Source organism: Haplochromis burtoni, unplaced genomic scaffold (genome assembly GCF_018398535.1).
Source record: "Haplochromis burtoni strain Fernald_Lab_line unplaced genomic scaffold, NCSU_Asbu1 Contig_38, whole genome shotgun sequence".
NCBI classification, from domain to species: Eukaryota; Metazoa; Chordata; class Actinopteri; order Cichliformes; family Cichlidae; genus Haplochromis; species Haplochromis burtoni.
This window is the reverse complement of record NW_024582399.1, coordinates 1,105,173-1,121,034: the sequence shown is the minus strand read 5'-3', so window position 1 is coordinate 1,121,034 and position 15,862 is coordinate 1,105,173. Positions and strand designations below refer to the sequence as shown.

The window sequence follows — 15,862 nt, the reverse complement described above, 5'->3', positions numbered from 1 at the left end:
AAATGTTCAGGTACAAGGACTGGACTGAAAAAGAGTAAAAAAAAAAAAAAAAAAAAAAAAAAGCAGCCAGCGTCCAAAGAAACACTTTGAAACACCTTAAGAAAGCCTGGAAAAGTATTGCTCAAGAGTACTTTACAAACAAAAGAAAGTCTGTCCTCCTGGAAGCAAAATATAACTAAATGAGGGGAAGTTCAGGACACAGTACTGTTTTTATTGAAGAAATAAATTACAGCAGGGAATTATACTCAAGTCAGAGGAAGGAGAGGAGGAATTCAATCAGCGAAGATTCATGGATTTCATTACATGACCCTCGTCTCAGTACACAGAGGCAAAATGCACTCATGACAGTAATGTCACTTCAAGTTCATTAAATTTAAATAAAGATATTTTGCGCATCATTTACCACTAAGCAGTGTCAGAGAAGCCACCATTTCTATGAAGACTGTGTGATGACTGCATAATGTCTTTCCTTTGTCATTTGAAGTTTCTGTTCTTGTTATATGATATTTATCTACAGTAGTGACATATAAAAACAAAAACTTTGTTTTTTTTCTGCTACTATATTCAAAAAATGTGATAAGTGCAAAATCTAAATAACAAAGTGACAAGAACTTAAATAATAAGATGGAAACTGGCACTGTTAAAGGATAATCATTTAAATATTCTGATGCGTAGTTGTGCATATATTTTCAATAACATGAGCTCAAAAGTTCACTTATAAGCATCCTGAAGCTTTAACCACCACTCACGTGTTTTTTCAGATACTGCGTTTTAGTTATATAAGCTAACAGATGGCTAAAAATAAAAAAAGATTGAAAAATGAACCCAGAGCTTCTCCTTTTTGAGTTTCACCTGTTTTTTCTACTTTCAGTTGGAAATCTGTTAAATTACAAACTGCGTGTCCTCTTCTGAAGACTGGTTGTCATCCAGCTTGGTACAGAGTGTAGTTAAGATCTTAAGCTGTATGCACAACGCGTGCCAAGAAGCTCATTTGTTCTCATGCGAAAATAAATAAATAAATAAATCTGGAATCAAAAAACAGCCAAAAACTGCTGATGAACTCACCCATTCCTCTTCGTGCCAGTCCACATGCAGTGAAGACCGGCTGTTGCGACCGCTGTACTTTGCTGTCAGTGTATCCTGGTCGTTGCGGAGCACTACTTGTTCGGACTCAGCTGAAGGAGACGCTTTGGAGGCGATGTACTCGGGCCGCGCTGCGTTCAGGGCCTGAATAGCTGAAGCTAGCAGCTTGCAGTCGCACACTGTCACCAGCTGACGGGTCTGAAAGGAAGAAGGTATGAATGATATATGATGAAATAAGAAGCGTTCCCACGTAACGTCACATCACTTCCAAAAACTTTTTGTACCTTATCAGCCAGACTGGCGAGCGTCCACTCCAGTCCGCTGGCCGATCGGTCTTTGGCAGCTCGAGACAGCCTCTCTGCGTAGTAGCTGACCTGAGTCTTCAGCGTGTTGATGTGGGCGATGATCTCTTTGGCTCGGACAATGTCCTGGGGTATGTAGATGATGGACTGAGAGCTGGAGAGGGCGCTACTGTAGGGAACAAAGACACACAGACACGTCTGTATCCGAGCTGGGACTGAGGATACTCTACACTCACCAGCCACTTTATTAGGTGCTTTATTACTTTATTAGGTACATCTGTTCAACTGGTCATGGCAGCAATTTAGTGCATTTATGGTCAAAACAACCTGCTGTAGTTCAAACTGAGCATCAGAATGGAGAAGAAAGGTGACTTAATTGACTTTAAATGGTTGTTTGGTCTGAGTATTTCACAAACTGCTGATCTACTAGGACTTTGTCAGACAACCACAACCACAGAAGACCATAAAGATCCAACTTTTGTCAGCTAAGATCAGGAAACTAAGGCTATAACTTGTGAGTGGCAGTTCACTGGGTAAAAATGCCTTCAGAGGAGAATAGCCAGTCAGCCAGCTGATAAGAAGGCAATAATAAGCCACCACTCATTACAACCAAGGTATGCAGAAGAGCAGCTCTGAATACAATACTGTCAACTAAGAACAAGAAAACTGAGGCTACAATTCACACGGGCTCACCAAATCTGGACAACAGAGAACTGGAAAAATGTCACCTGATCTGATGAGCCTGAATTTGTGCTGTGACATTTGGTTGGTAGGGTGAGAATTTGTCATAAACAATATGACAGCATGGATCCATCCTGCCTCAGGTTGGATGAAATCATCTCAAACTGGTTTCTTGAACATGAGGATGAGTTCACTGTACTGAAATGGGCTCCACAGTCACCAGATCTCAGTGCAACAGAGCACCATTGGGATTTGGTAGAACAGGAGATCCACATCATGGATGTGCAGCTGACAAATTTGCAGCAAATGTGTGATGCCATCAAGCCAATATGGACCGAAAACTTTGAAGAATGTTTCCAGCACCTTGCTGAACTGTGCGATAAAGAATTAAGGCAGCTCTGAAGGTCCAACCCGGTACTGACAAGGTGCACCTAATAAAGTGGCCTGTAGGTGTATATTTTTGTAATGTTTCTGTCTTATGTCTGAAATATGCTTCAGCAGGAAATATACGCTGTAACTGGAAACAGAATACTATAGCAGCAAACTGTTTAGGTATAAGAAGGGTTTCGGTTACGTCTTAGAACGTAAACTTCCTGCAGAAGTCTAAATCAAGCTTCAGAGGGTCTGTTTCAAAAACGTAGTGAGAGACATTACCCACTACTCTTAACTTTAGTGTTTCACAGATGTACAAACATACAGTGTCTGCATGCACATGCCTGCTCTTAATGGACTGGAGAGACAACATGGAGCAGACTTCAATAAACGCCAGGGACGGGGAACGATACCACTCGCTTCACAAATTCAGACCATCTCATGTAGAAGAATTTTAAAGATGTCTCTTTAATATTGTCAGGGTTTGACTTTTTAAGCACAGAAACATGTTTTAATGGACTTTAAAATTATGACTGAATTTATAAAGTGAGCAGTATTCAAACAACTTTGTGACAAACCTTGTGCTCGCTTTAAGACGACACACATTTTAGTTCTATATTAGTTAACACAACACTGTTAAGACTGATGCGCCACGTGCCGTTATTTCTTTGCATTAACATAATAAGCTATGCAAAACCCCATTCTTCCAGCTTAAAACTGAAAATACATTGTTGTACAAATCTTAAGGATCTATGAAAGTGTGATTTTTTATTTTGTATTTTTTAGAAATGTCAAATGAAAACAAGCAAAGCAGTGCAACGACTCACCATTCCTCCTCATATACGCTGATCGGAAAAGTAACAAAAACAAAATTAAGAGGAAGCCATAAAAAGGGAACTGCAGGATTAATGCAGAAATTGAAGAAACAAAGATGACAAAAAAAAACAACTGTTTAAATACAAATCACAAGATGAATAAAGCAAAATATAAAAACCCAAAACAGGAGCAGAGGTCATCGCAACTTCCTTCCCCCCACCTCTTTCATTTTCCTATGTGACGCCCCACTTTGTGCTCAACTTACTGTTTCTTTGCTTCCTCGAACTTCTGGATGATCTTCCTCAGACCGCCGTTCTTAAAACCCTGGCAGTGAGCGGCCGGGGCGCCGACTGTTACCACATCATATGTCTGTTCTGGAAAGACAAACAAGGACGTTTTAAAGGCACAACAAGAAGTGCGTGCAATCACAGCAAGATTTGTTTTTTAATAATTTGTATTCGTGTCTAACCAAAACCCAGCTCATCCTGCACCCTCATCCTCTGAACGTGAAGGTTAGTGGGCATGAACTCCAGCTTCTTGTCTGCTTTCAGGTTACTGGCTTTGAATGATGGGCCTGACAAAGAGACGAAGAAGCTTAGTCGTTATCTTTTTAACTTTTCTTTTAGGTGTACTCGGGCCTGCACGTACACTGACCTCTGTATTCACTGAGGTCAGACAGTGTCTCTTGGTAAGCGAGTATTATGTTCTGGTACTGAGAGACGATCTGCCGCCGCAGGTTCTCCCAGCAGGGGGACAACTCTCCCAACTCCTCCAACTCACAAACCCTGCAGACGGAATAGTTAGAAAGAGGAAAAAATGAATCATCAAGTACTGCGCTCGCTTCAATATGCATTTCAAATGACTTTCAATAAGAGCTGTGGCAATTATCCATAATCAGAAATAATTTCCATAATTTAAGGAATTTCTCTGATTTCAGCTTCTCGGACGGGATAATTTGCTGTTTGTTTTGGTTTAATGTAACATCCTTTCATTTATCCTCCCTCTCCTATACATCCAGGTTCAAGGTCATGGGTTTGGTCAGTCTAAGCAGAGAAACTCAGACCTCCCTTTTCCTGGCCGCCTCTTCCAGCTCATCTGGGGGAAAACTGAATTATTTCCAAGCCAACCAAGAGATGCAATCTCTCCACCGAGCCCTGCTCTGCCCTGGGGCCTCCTCCCCGCAGGACATGCCGGAAACACCTCACCCAGGAGGTATCCATAAGGCATCCAAATCACATGCCAGAATCACCTCAGCTGCCTCCTTTTGATGTGAAGGAGCAGTGGCTCTAATCCAAATGTCTCCCCAATGACTGAACTCTTCCATCCTATTACAAAGGCAGAGGCTGTCCACCCTTCAGAGAACGGTTATTTTGTCACTTCTATCTGCAATCTCATTCTTTCTGTCACTATCCAAAGCTTGCGATCATAGTTGAGGGTGGAGAGGTAGATTGACCGATAAACCAAACACTTTGCTTTTATGCTTAGCTCTCTCTTCACCAAAGCAGAGCCCCAATCCGTCATTCAACCAAGACCTTAAGGTAACTAAACTCCTCCCCTTGAGGCAACAAGTCATCCTTGACCTGGAGTGAGCACTCTGCCCTTTCTTTGCTGAAGACCATGGCCTCTGACTTGAAGGTGCTCATTATCATTTCTGCAACTTAGATGCAAACCATCCCGGTGCAAGCTGAAGACCTCTACCCAATGAAGCCAACAGAACAGAATCATCTAGAAAAAGCAGAGATGATATTCTGAGGCCACCAAAATTGAGATCGTCCAACTATCTGGCTATGACTAGAAATTTTGTCCATAGAAACTAAGGACACAAAGTTTAATGAAGCAATAAAGTAAATTTCTTTGGGTTTTAAGCTGCTGTAGAGAAAACAAAACATCTGAAGAGGTCAAACTGGGTATTATGAAGTTTAAGCTATAAAAAAATTTAAAATTAAGATTCTTGTTCTTTATGTATTAAATATTTAACCCCTCAAAGGTTTGAAACAATTATTGAGTTCACAAGCTTGTCTACGGTTATGAAGATGAATCACAAGACCGCCGAGTTGGGAGCATCTATGAAGTGGAACACTGGATAAACCGTAATGGTGCAAAAGCATGCATTTTAGGTCTCTGCTAATTTTTGTTTTGTCATATTCATTTGGCCTCCATCACAAAGGCCTCGAAACCAGTTACAAGCCTATGAAAGACTGTATTCCCCAACCAGTTGGCAAGTGGTTGCTAGCTGTGTGCGACAAAAACCTCTTTGTGACTGCACTGATGACAACCCGATTTCTGTACTCAGCAGCAGTGTTTGCAGACAAGACACCCACTTGTCTGCAAACACTGTCCAACTACTGACCAGTAAGCCATATCGAAGTCAGTTTACACATCATTGGTCTCCTGTTGGTTATTACAGGAACTTAGTTTTGCCTTTTTTTTTTTTATTAGTCGTGTCAATTCAGTTTCTTTGTAAGCACATTTTAAAAACAAGAGCTGACCAAAGTGGCGTACAGCTAAGAGGAAGAAAACAGAGCAGGAAAATACAGAAAAACTGAAGACGAACAAGTAAGAAAACAAAAGAAATGAGTCAAAGCTCAGGCTTTAACCCTTGTGTGGTGTTCGTATTTTTGTTACTCAGCCAGTGTTCATGGGTCTGGTGGACCTGCTAGAGTTTTGGCTTTCCAAATTAACACTATCAAACAATTTTATGTTAAATTACTCAACAGATGTTTACTTCATCCCAATTACAAGACATATGAACAGCAAACATGGTTAATTTTTTCCCTTTACCTTTGTTAGATCACATTTATGAATTAATGTGCTTCTCGTTTTTCTTTTATATAAAATGTTATAAATAAATCAGTTATAATCAAGTGGAGTGAGTGGAAAGACACAACACATTTACACGTGAAAAAATAATTAATTGTTTAATTTTTCTTTTGAAAAAAACTGAACACGGGTCTCACAGACCCGAACACCATATAAGGGTTAAAGATGTCGAGTGTTGATGAGGTAGGCAATGTCCAAAGTTGAAGGAAAATATATTTAACAACTTCATTGTTATATTTTGTGATCAAAATGACTTCACAGTGCAATGGTGGGAAAATCTGATTTCTGGTGATGGTTGAAGGAAATAGCAGTTGTGATGATGTCCACGTCTCATAGAATTTAAGCAGGCTGCTGTTAAAATTCTCCACCTGCATAAATATTGCAGTTGAAACATCTGATGTTGTATTTTACACAGTGTTAACCTGTTTTGAACCCATTTTGAGAAACTATGCATTCTTTAAAAGCACAAAGCAAGGAGCGAAAAAAGTTTTACAGACAGAGGTTCAGTTTATTCAGTATAAGAAATGAAGAATAAGTAAGAACAAGTAACATGTTCTTTATTGGTAAACTTTAGAAATGCATGCGTGGCTGTACCTGGCTGCATCCTCCTCCAGCAGCAGTTTGACAAACTGTCTGGGAATGTTTAGAGACAAGACGCTTTCGGCCATCTGCTCCAGCACTCGTAGGTGGTTCCCATCAGTGGTGGGGAAGCGGTACATCCTCGACATCGTGCCGCCAAACACTGAAGCAACACAAAATTCAGTTAGCTTGGATTAGATGAAGACAGATCTGACCAAAGTTTTTCTCAGTAAACAACGTTATTGCTTTCCGTTAGTTTTGGACTGCCACTCAATCCCTGAGGTAAACAGACACCTCCCACTCACCGGGGACAATCAATACAACTCAACTGCATGTTGATGGAAAATGTGAGTTAGAGAAATGAAGGACGAGGAGAGAAAAAATAAAAAACCAACAGGTGCAGGGTTGAAATTCAGAAGACATACTCCTCTCAGAATATATGACTATAAGGGTTAATGAAGCTCTGTAAAAGTGTCCAAATGAGTCACTTCTTTCCAGAGACGGAATTACTGCTCGGAGATTAGCTTGGTATAAAGATGTAGGTAAAAATGTTCACGTTCATATGTTGTAACTTGTTTTGAGCACTCATGTATGCCACATGGTGATATGGGTCTTCAAAGTTTTGCCTTTTTGAAGTTTTTTTCCTGTGAATTATCAGAAAGCAGATCAAACATTCAGGGTACCAATGCTCGTTTCTGTTCCTCTACATCCTACACACTGAAATGGGGCTATTGAAACTAGGTTTTATCCCATGATTTATACGCTTACAAGATCGCTCAATGAAACTTGAAGTATCACAGTCTTAGTGTACATTTGATTTGGTATCAGGAAAATGTAAGGCGAGTTAAAAAGTGCCACTACTATGTCCTCAAGGGACTTTAACTCAGAAAATATTCAGTGTGTGCAGAATACATTTTGCCTGGCATCTTTAAAATTAAATTAAACTAAAACTATTAAATATTAATTTCAACGAGTTAGTCAGTTTGTTTCACACTTTCTCCTTTGGTTTTCCATGCACATAAACCTAATACCCTAAGGTCTCAGTGACACAGGGCTACAGACCACTATCCAACCATTTTACAATCTCTGGTCAATAGGGGAAAATTTGTATTCCCCACCCAGGTACCAGGTGGTTTCTAGAGGCTGCTGGGCACTTTTGGGACCAAAACTTTGCTTGGAAGACGCTGACTTGTCTTCTAAAATTTGTTGACTACTCTCATAGGGAAAGTGAAACTGTGAAAAGTACAACCCAAACTAAAAAAATCAGATTCAAGATTATAATTATAACTAGAAATGAAAAAACATTTCCGTAAACTAAAATAAAAATAAAAACATAGATGAAACACTGGGAGTATAAATTATATTATATATATATATATATATATATATATATATATTATATATTCTATATAAATATATATATATAATAATATAATATAATATATATAATAAAATATAAAATTGAAGGAATTTTAAGAAACTTAATTATAGAGCACATATCCTTAGATTTTATCTTTGTCAGTTGTTTAATTGTTTTTTAATTGTAATAACTATGCTGATATTCCTAGGTCTTGCCTCTAACTTGCCTGCATACAATATGAATAGAATAGAATGCTCTTTATTGTCACTCTTACAAGAACAATGAAAGGCAGTTTGGCATGTCTCCATGAGTGTGAAAGCACAATAGCCTAAGTATTTACACAATAACACAGACAAATTTACATTTACACAAGAAAGACATGTACAAGTTATACATACACCTGCATACATACGGATACATAATACAGTGGGGCAAAAAAGTATTTAGTCAGCCACCGATTGTGCAAGTTCCCCCACTTAAAATGATGACAGAGGTCAGTAATTTGCACCAGAGGTACACTTCAACTGTGAGAGACAGAATGTGAAAAAAAAATCCATGAATCCACATGGTAGGATTTGTAAAGAATTTATTCGTAAATAGGGTGGAAAATAAGTATTTGGTCACCTCAAACAAGGAAAATCTCTGGCTCTCACAGACCTGTAACGTCTTCTGTAAGAAGCTTTTCTGTCCCCCACTCGTTACCTGTATGAATGGCACCTGTTTGAACTCATCATCTGTATAAAAGACACCTGTCCACAGCCTCAAACAGTCAGACTCCAAACTCCGCCATGGCCAAGACCAAAGAGCTTTCGAAGGACACCAGGAAAAGTATTGTAGACCTGCACCAGACTGGGAAGAGTGAATCTACAATAGGCAAGCAGCTTGGTGTGAAAAAATCAACTGTGGGAGCAATCATCAGAAAATGGAAGACATACAAGACCACTGATAATCTCCCTCGATCTGGGGCTCCACGCAAGATCTCATCCCGTGGGGTCAAAATGATCATGAGAACGGTGAGCAAAGATCCCAGAACCACACGGGGGGACCTGGTGAATGACCTGCAGAGAGCTGGGACCAAAGTAACAAAGGTCACCATCAGTAACACACTACAACGGCAGGGAATCAAATCCCGCAGTGCCAGACGTGTTCCGCTGCTGAAGCCAGTGCATGTCCAGGCCCGTCTGAAGTTTGCCAGAGAGCACATGGATGATACAGCAGAGGATTGGGAGAATGTCATGTGGTCAGATGAAACCAAAGTAGAACTTTTTGGTATAAACTCAACTCGTCGTGTTTGGAGGAAGAAGAATACTGAGTTGCATCCCAAGAACACCATACCTACTGTGAAGCATGGGGGTGGAAACATCATGCTATGGGGCTGTTTTTCTGCCAAGGGGACAGGACGACTGATCCGTGTTAAGGACAGAATGAATGGGGCCATGTATCGTGAGATTTTGAGCCAAAACCTCCTTCCATCAGTGAGAACTTTGAAGATGAAACGAGGCTGGGTCTTCCAACATGACAATGATCCAAAACACACCGCCCGGGCAACAAAGGAGTGGCTCCGTAAGAAGCATTTGAAAGTCCTGGAGTGGCCTAGCCAGTCTCCAGACCTCAACCCCATAGAAAATCTGTGGCGGGAGTTGAAAGTCCGTGTTGCTCGGCGACAGCCCCAAAACATCACTGCTCTCGAGAAGATCTGCATGGAGGAATGGGCCAAAATACCAGCTACTGTGTGTGCAAACCTGGTAAAGACCTATAGTAAACGTTTGACCTCTGTTATTGCCAACAAAGGTTATGTTACAAAGTATTGAGTTGTATTTTTGTTATTGACCAAATACTTATTTTCCACCCTGATTTACGAATAAATTCTTTACAAATCCTACCATGTGGATTCATGGATTTTTTTTCACATTCTGTCTCTCACAGTTGAAGTGTACCTCTGGTGCAAATTACTGACCTCTGTCATCATTTTAGGTGGGGGAACTTGCACAATCGGTGGCTGACTAAATACTTTTTTGCCCCACTGTATATATATGTATATATATATATATATATATACACACACACACACATATATACACATATATGCATGCATACATACATACACATACACACACACATATTTCCACATACACGCCTACATATATACATACACATACATGCAATCTGAGGAGCAGGTGCATTGTGAGGTACACACTCAGTGTGTGCGGGGGCTGTTGCTACTATAATAAATACGGTTATAAGAAATACAGTTTACAAAGGTAGGAATGTTGGTTTGCTTTATAGTATGAATAAAAATACGGTTTATAAATAAAGTGTAATGAGTGTTGGCAGTGCAGTTATCCTTCAAACAGGGCTGAGGTAGGGTATGTTTGACAGCCGGTGGGTAAAAACTTTTATTGAGTCTTTTTGTCTTTGACCTGATCAACCTGTTCAACCTTAATTAAATAGACTAAAACTACCAGTGAAACTAATATAAACTACATTATATCTAAACATTTTCAAACAACAGAAACTAAACTGAAATAAGAAAACCCACTCTGGAAACTTAACTGAAACTAAACTCAACTGAAAATCAAAAGTCAAAATGAAATAAAAATAAAAAACAATTAGAAAATACCTACAAGTTGTGGTGTGTTGGCACAACTTTTACACTGAAGGCAAATTTTTGCCATTTCTGGTTTGTGTGACAGTTTATCCGAGTTTCACTTTCACTCAAACAGTAAACAACGAGTGTTTCTAAACAAGCTTACATCTTGTTAACGGAGGTTTTATTGTGCACCACCATGTGACTGGCAGCAGCTTCTAGCAACCACTCAACAACCAGCCAGGAATTAAACATTTTTCCTTCCCACCAGAGGCTGCCAGGGATCCACGGACTGATCTCTAGGCTTATGTGAAAGGGTTCTAATGAAGGCATTTAATGCAGGAAGATCTGTTTAACATTCATGTCTTTAAATGCTTACTCAGTTACCAGATTAAACAATTTTGATCCAAATGTTTAATTAAACTGATTAGAAATATATCAGCAAAGTACAGGACAATGTAGCAAAGTTATTTTAACTGATTTAAGAAGAAAGAAAAACAAAACTTCACCAAAACCTTACTAACACCACGCTACTTTGCACACACCGAGTCACAGAGCAAAGCTGTCCCACCTGAGCGCAGCAGGGTATCTTTGCACAACGAGGCGTACTTGATTCGGACTCCCATCGACTCCGTCAGGCTCTCGTCGACAGGCAGCACCGTCTGCAGGACAAGCACAAGCACCAACATTATACTACGTCAGCTCTGGCAGGCAGCATCCACCTTCCTTTATCTCTCCACTATCACCTACACCACACTCCCAGAGCTTCTACACAAACCCGAGATAAATGACTTTACTGCCACATGGCGATGTCTTTATTGTACCATGATCATTTAATATATATGCTTTATATGCAGTCACAGAAAGCAAGGCTCAGGAGCAAACATGCAGCATTTTACCAACATTTGAGAGACAATGAAGCGTAAACACTCAGAAGTCTGTCTGAGATATTTAAGTATACAAGTCTAATCAAATTCTTTACAAGCAAACATCAGAACTTTTGATGCAAATGCAAAATTATATTAATTGAATTAACCTCAGAACATTTGTTGAGCTTGCAGATATAATAACTGACGCCAGTGTTGGCCAATCATGGAAAATATCTACTCAGATCACAAGGAAGATAAATAAATCTGCCCGTGGCTGCCAGCCTCTTACCCGGCCGTTGATACTTTCTGGCAGACGTCCCATCGACATCCTCTGATCTGTTCTTTCCTCCATCTGCCACGCCGCCACAGTGATGTTCCCTACCCGCTGGTTCTCTGCTGATCTGCCCATTTGAACATAAAACAGCATTAAAGCTGCTAATCATTCTTTTAGTATCATTTAATTCCTAAATAGCTTTTTTAAGTGCCAAAAAACCTTCTGCAAACTAGGTTAAAATTAAGAGATCCGCTTTTAATCTTCTATGTTCTTACCAATGGCTGTATAAAGATCTTCTACAGTCAGTGGCTCTTTCTTCTCTGAAAGAACAGCCTTTAGCAGCCTTAGCTAATACTTGCTTCCTGTTTCCTATTCATTTTAAATGCGGTGTTCCTCAAGTCTCCCTCCTCAGCCCACGTTTGTTCTGTGTTTTTTTTTTTTTAAATATCCTTCTCAGCCGGATGATTCATTTCCAGAGTGCCACCCACCACTGCCATTTCGATTATATTGAGTTACATGTCCTTCTGCTATCCAACATCCTCAGCAGATCTTCAGTGGCACACTAAAAACTAGAACCACAAATCTGTCACTATATGCTTTTTCCATTTCAAGTTTTGTCTTGCAAATTTAGCAGGAAACACACTTAAAGTAAAGGAAGGATGTCACACATCATTTCATTTGACTAACCACATTAGGCTTTGTGTCAAGATGGAGAAAAAAATTGAAGTAAATGACAAGCAGGCTTTTATATGTTGTAAATACATAAATGACAACACTTCTTACTTTTCAAAGTAAGAAGAAACATTTCATAAAAATGAAATGTTTCTTCTGTACAGTTAAAATTCAAGCATCTTTTATTTCTTGCTTACCGTTGTGATCAGTAGTTTACACACAATCATCATGGGCATGAATGTCATGGTAATCTTTCTTTGGCTAGACTGCCTTGATGACATTAAATCATGGTTTGCATTAAATCTTTTGAATATAAATGACCAAAAAATTGAGATTGCTCTATTTGGACCTTCTGACCCTCGCTTTTCTCTTAAGGTTGACCTTGGTCCTCTGGAAAAATCCAGAAATCCCTTTGCAAAGAATCTGGGAGTGTTCTTTGATAGCAGCTTTTCATTTGAGAAACAAATAAATTCTGTTGTAAAAGCCAACTTCTTCTAGCTCAGAGCCCTTGCAAAAACTAAGAACATTTTGTCATTTGCTGACTTTGAGAAAGTGAGACATGCATTTATTTCATCCAGGCTTGACTACTGTAATAGTCTTTATTTTGGTATCAGCCAGGCTCTGCTCCCTCATCTTCAGCTAGTTCAGAATGCTGCAGCCTGACTCTTGACAGGCACTCGTAAACATGACCATTTTCAAGTATGTTGTAGAATTGATTTTAAGATTTTATTGCTTGTTTTTAAATCTCTAAATGGATTAGCTCTGGCATACCTCTCTGATCTGTTAACTAAAAATACTCCAAATAGAACTCTTAGGTCAGCTGCTAGTTGCTTCTAGTTTGTCCCTAGAAGCAGTCTAAAAAACAGAGACGACCGGGCCTTTGTGATTGCTGCGCCCAAACCTTGGATCAGTCTGCCTGTTGAAATTAGGATCTCTCCAACACTAGACATTTTTAAAAACCTGTTTGAAAATGGTGTATGGCGCTGGCAAGGCTGGCAGCCTTAACCCAATTTCCATCGGGATGAATAAAATATTATCGATCAATCAATCAAAACACATTTTTACACTCTAGCTTTTAATTGTGACTGAGTTTTGTTCTTTGTGTGTGTTTGATCTACTTTTTACTTTTTTATTATGTACAGCACTTTGGTCAGCCTGTGTTGTTTTTAAATCTGCTTATAAATAAATTGCTTGATTGATTGATAATCTTGTCTTTTTAATGATTTCTTTTAACTGTTCTTGTCCAGGGTGGAATGATTGTGCAGCATGCATCTTTAACAACTTTAAAACACTGGGTGCACATGTTTGTTAACTTCTTGTTAGTGATCATGATTGTGTCCAACTGGTAGCTTTTCTTAGCAGCATAAAAAGGATTGTTTGATAGAACTCATTGGACTGACCAATACTCAAAACTAAGGGAAAGTCTAAGGAACTCAGTGAAGATCCAAGAAGGAGAACTGTATATTTAAGCAAGTTGGGAAGGTCTTTTGGAGTATTTTCTAAACAACTGCAGATTCCATCGGTTCAAACAACTGTACTTAAGTACAAGTTATTCAGATTTGCTGAGGTCTGGAAGAAGATCCAAACTGTTACCCTCAAATAAGAGGAAATTGGTAGGGATGCCCAGGAACAAATCAGGAACCATCAAGACTCGAGCCTGTCATGAACTGGAAACTGCTGGAAGACCAAAATCTCTGTCCACAGTGACACCTGTTTTACATCATCATGGACTGAAAGGGTGCTGACCAAGAGAAAAGCCCCTTCTTGAAGATCTACACTTTCAAACTTGACTACAATTTGCAGCTGCCCACATCAACAAGCTAGATGCCTTCTAGAAAAAAGGTTTTATGGTCAAACCAAACAAAGATTGAGCTATTTGTCCACAATGACAAGAGGTATGTTTTCAAACCTGTACCAGCTCTCAAGCAGGGTGGTGCTAGCATCATGCTCTGGGGCTGTTTTGCTGTCAGTGGTACAGGTGATGCAAAAGGTGGATGGAATAATGAAGGAGGAGGACTACCTCCAAAATCTTTAACTTGACCTCAAATCAACAGCATTGAAACTTTGACATAATTGGGTGTTCCAATAGGATAATGATCCCAAACACACATTAAAACTAGTTTTGAATGGATAAAGCAGGTTCACATTGAACTTCTGGAATGGCCTTCCCAAAACCCCGACCTAAACCCTGTTGAAAAGATTTGTGGACTGAGCTTAAAAGCCAAGATTGTGCCAAGAAACCAAACACTTTAACTCTCCCAATTCTGCCAAGAATAGCAGTCAAATATAAGCCAGGATTATACCAGAAGCTCACTGATGGCTGTGAAAAGTGTCTGGTTGAGGTGCAACATGCTAAGAGACCTTGAACCAAATATTAGTGGGGGTGTAATTATGATATTGGAATATGCAGTTGTTTAGAAATGGCTTCAAGAAATCTTTCACTCGCAGTCAGTTTATGTCTTCAAAGTGAACGTGGTGCATCAAGACGGCAATAAAACAGCAATAAGTTGGAGTGAGTTTTGCTTAAAGAACTGGGGTGAATTTAAAGAATCTTGAATACAGCAGTAAAAAAGCAGAAGTGTTTGTGTGTTTAAGTGTGTGTTACCGCAGTTCGAGCTGTAATTTGTGGCTCTTCTCTTGCAGTATCTCCTTCACAGGGAAAAGTGCAGAGCCCAACATGTACATCTGGACAGACAGACAGTTCACACGCTGAGCTGCTTCTTTGCTCAAATTATTAAAATAAAATTATCAGTGCTGCTGGTCGTACCGTGCCCTGCGAGCGATCCTTCACATCATACGCAGCCAGTTTGACCTGCGTCAGCTGGTTGATGTTGGAGTCCTGGAAGAAGGCAATGCTGCTGAGGAAGCTGGGGTTACTGGTACCCTGTGGAGAGACACAGGTTACACAAAATAGTTCAGCAGTTCATGTTTTGTTTTATTGTTATTATCATAATCACATTTTCAAGGAAAAGTAGCATAATAGCAGCTTCAATTTGCGTTGAAATTTAAGTTAAAAGTTCAAACCATGTGCAAAACAGGCATTTTGGAAGAAGAAAGTCATTGTAACACATACAGATAAGCCTAAAAATACACTGGTTTCACACTGTATCATTTTAACTTTGCCAAATATGCATAAAAATACATATTTATGAGTGTTTACCCAACAAAATCCTTATTTTTGATGACTCACTCTGCACTTGAGGGGGCGTGCAAATAAATGCATTCAATACAAAGTGATGTGACCTCTGAAATTGCTCTTTCAGAGGTCACATTCGTGTTTGGCAACAAAACTTTTCTAAAAGTGTGTTTTTGCAGTTTTATTATTCATTTCTCCCTCGTCCTCCACATCCAGACTGAATGACGTAGATAAGGAAGGTGTGGGTGGTGGCAAACAGGTCACTATGCCGTCGTTAAGTCACACCTACAAGCTGAAATCAACGTTATGGA

The 15,862-nt window shown here is 39.5% G+C and overlaps 1 protein-coding gene across 17 annotated transcripts in view; it reads right to left on the bottom strand.

Annotated features, from left to right (window-relative positions):
* Positions 1-15,862, bottom strand: part of LOC102305355 (inositol polyphosphate-4-phosphatase type I A) — an 89,893-nt gene that overhangs the window by 25,639 nt on the left and 48,392 nt on the right. For 8 of the 17 annotated variants that reach the window (XM_042219799.1, XM_005920141.3, XM_005920146.3 and 5 more), the window contains 11 exons: positions 15,183-15,299; positions 15,021-15,100; positions 11,759-11,870; positions 11,172-11,262; positions 6,669-6,816; positions 3,909-4,039; positions 3,724-3,828; positions 3,520-3,628; positions 3,266-3,283; positions 1,368-1,554; positions 1,066-1,281 (listed from right to left, as the gene is read on the bottom strand). In XM_042219799.1, coding sequence (XP_042075733.1) covers positions 1,066-1,281; positions 1,368-1,554; positions 3,266-3,283; positions 3,520-3,628; positions 3,724-3,828; positions 3,909-4,039; positions 6,669-6,816; positions 11,172-11,262; positions 11,759-11,870; positions 15,021-15,100; positions 15,183-15,299 — 1,314 coding nt within the window. The remainder of the gene's footprint in view (positions 1-1,065; positions 1,282-1,367; positions 1,555-3,265; positions 3,284-3,519; positions 3,629-3,723; positions 3,829-3,908; positions 4,040-6,668; positions 6,817-11,171; positions 11,263-11,758; positions 11,871-15,020; positions 15,101-15,182; positions 15,300-15,862) is intronic. The other 9 variants (XM_042219800.1, XM_005920149.3, XM_042219806.1 and 6 more) reach the window with 3 other exon arrangements.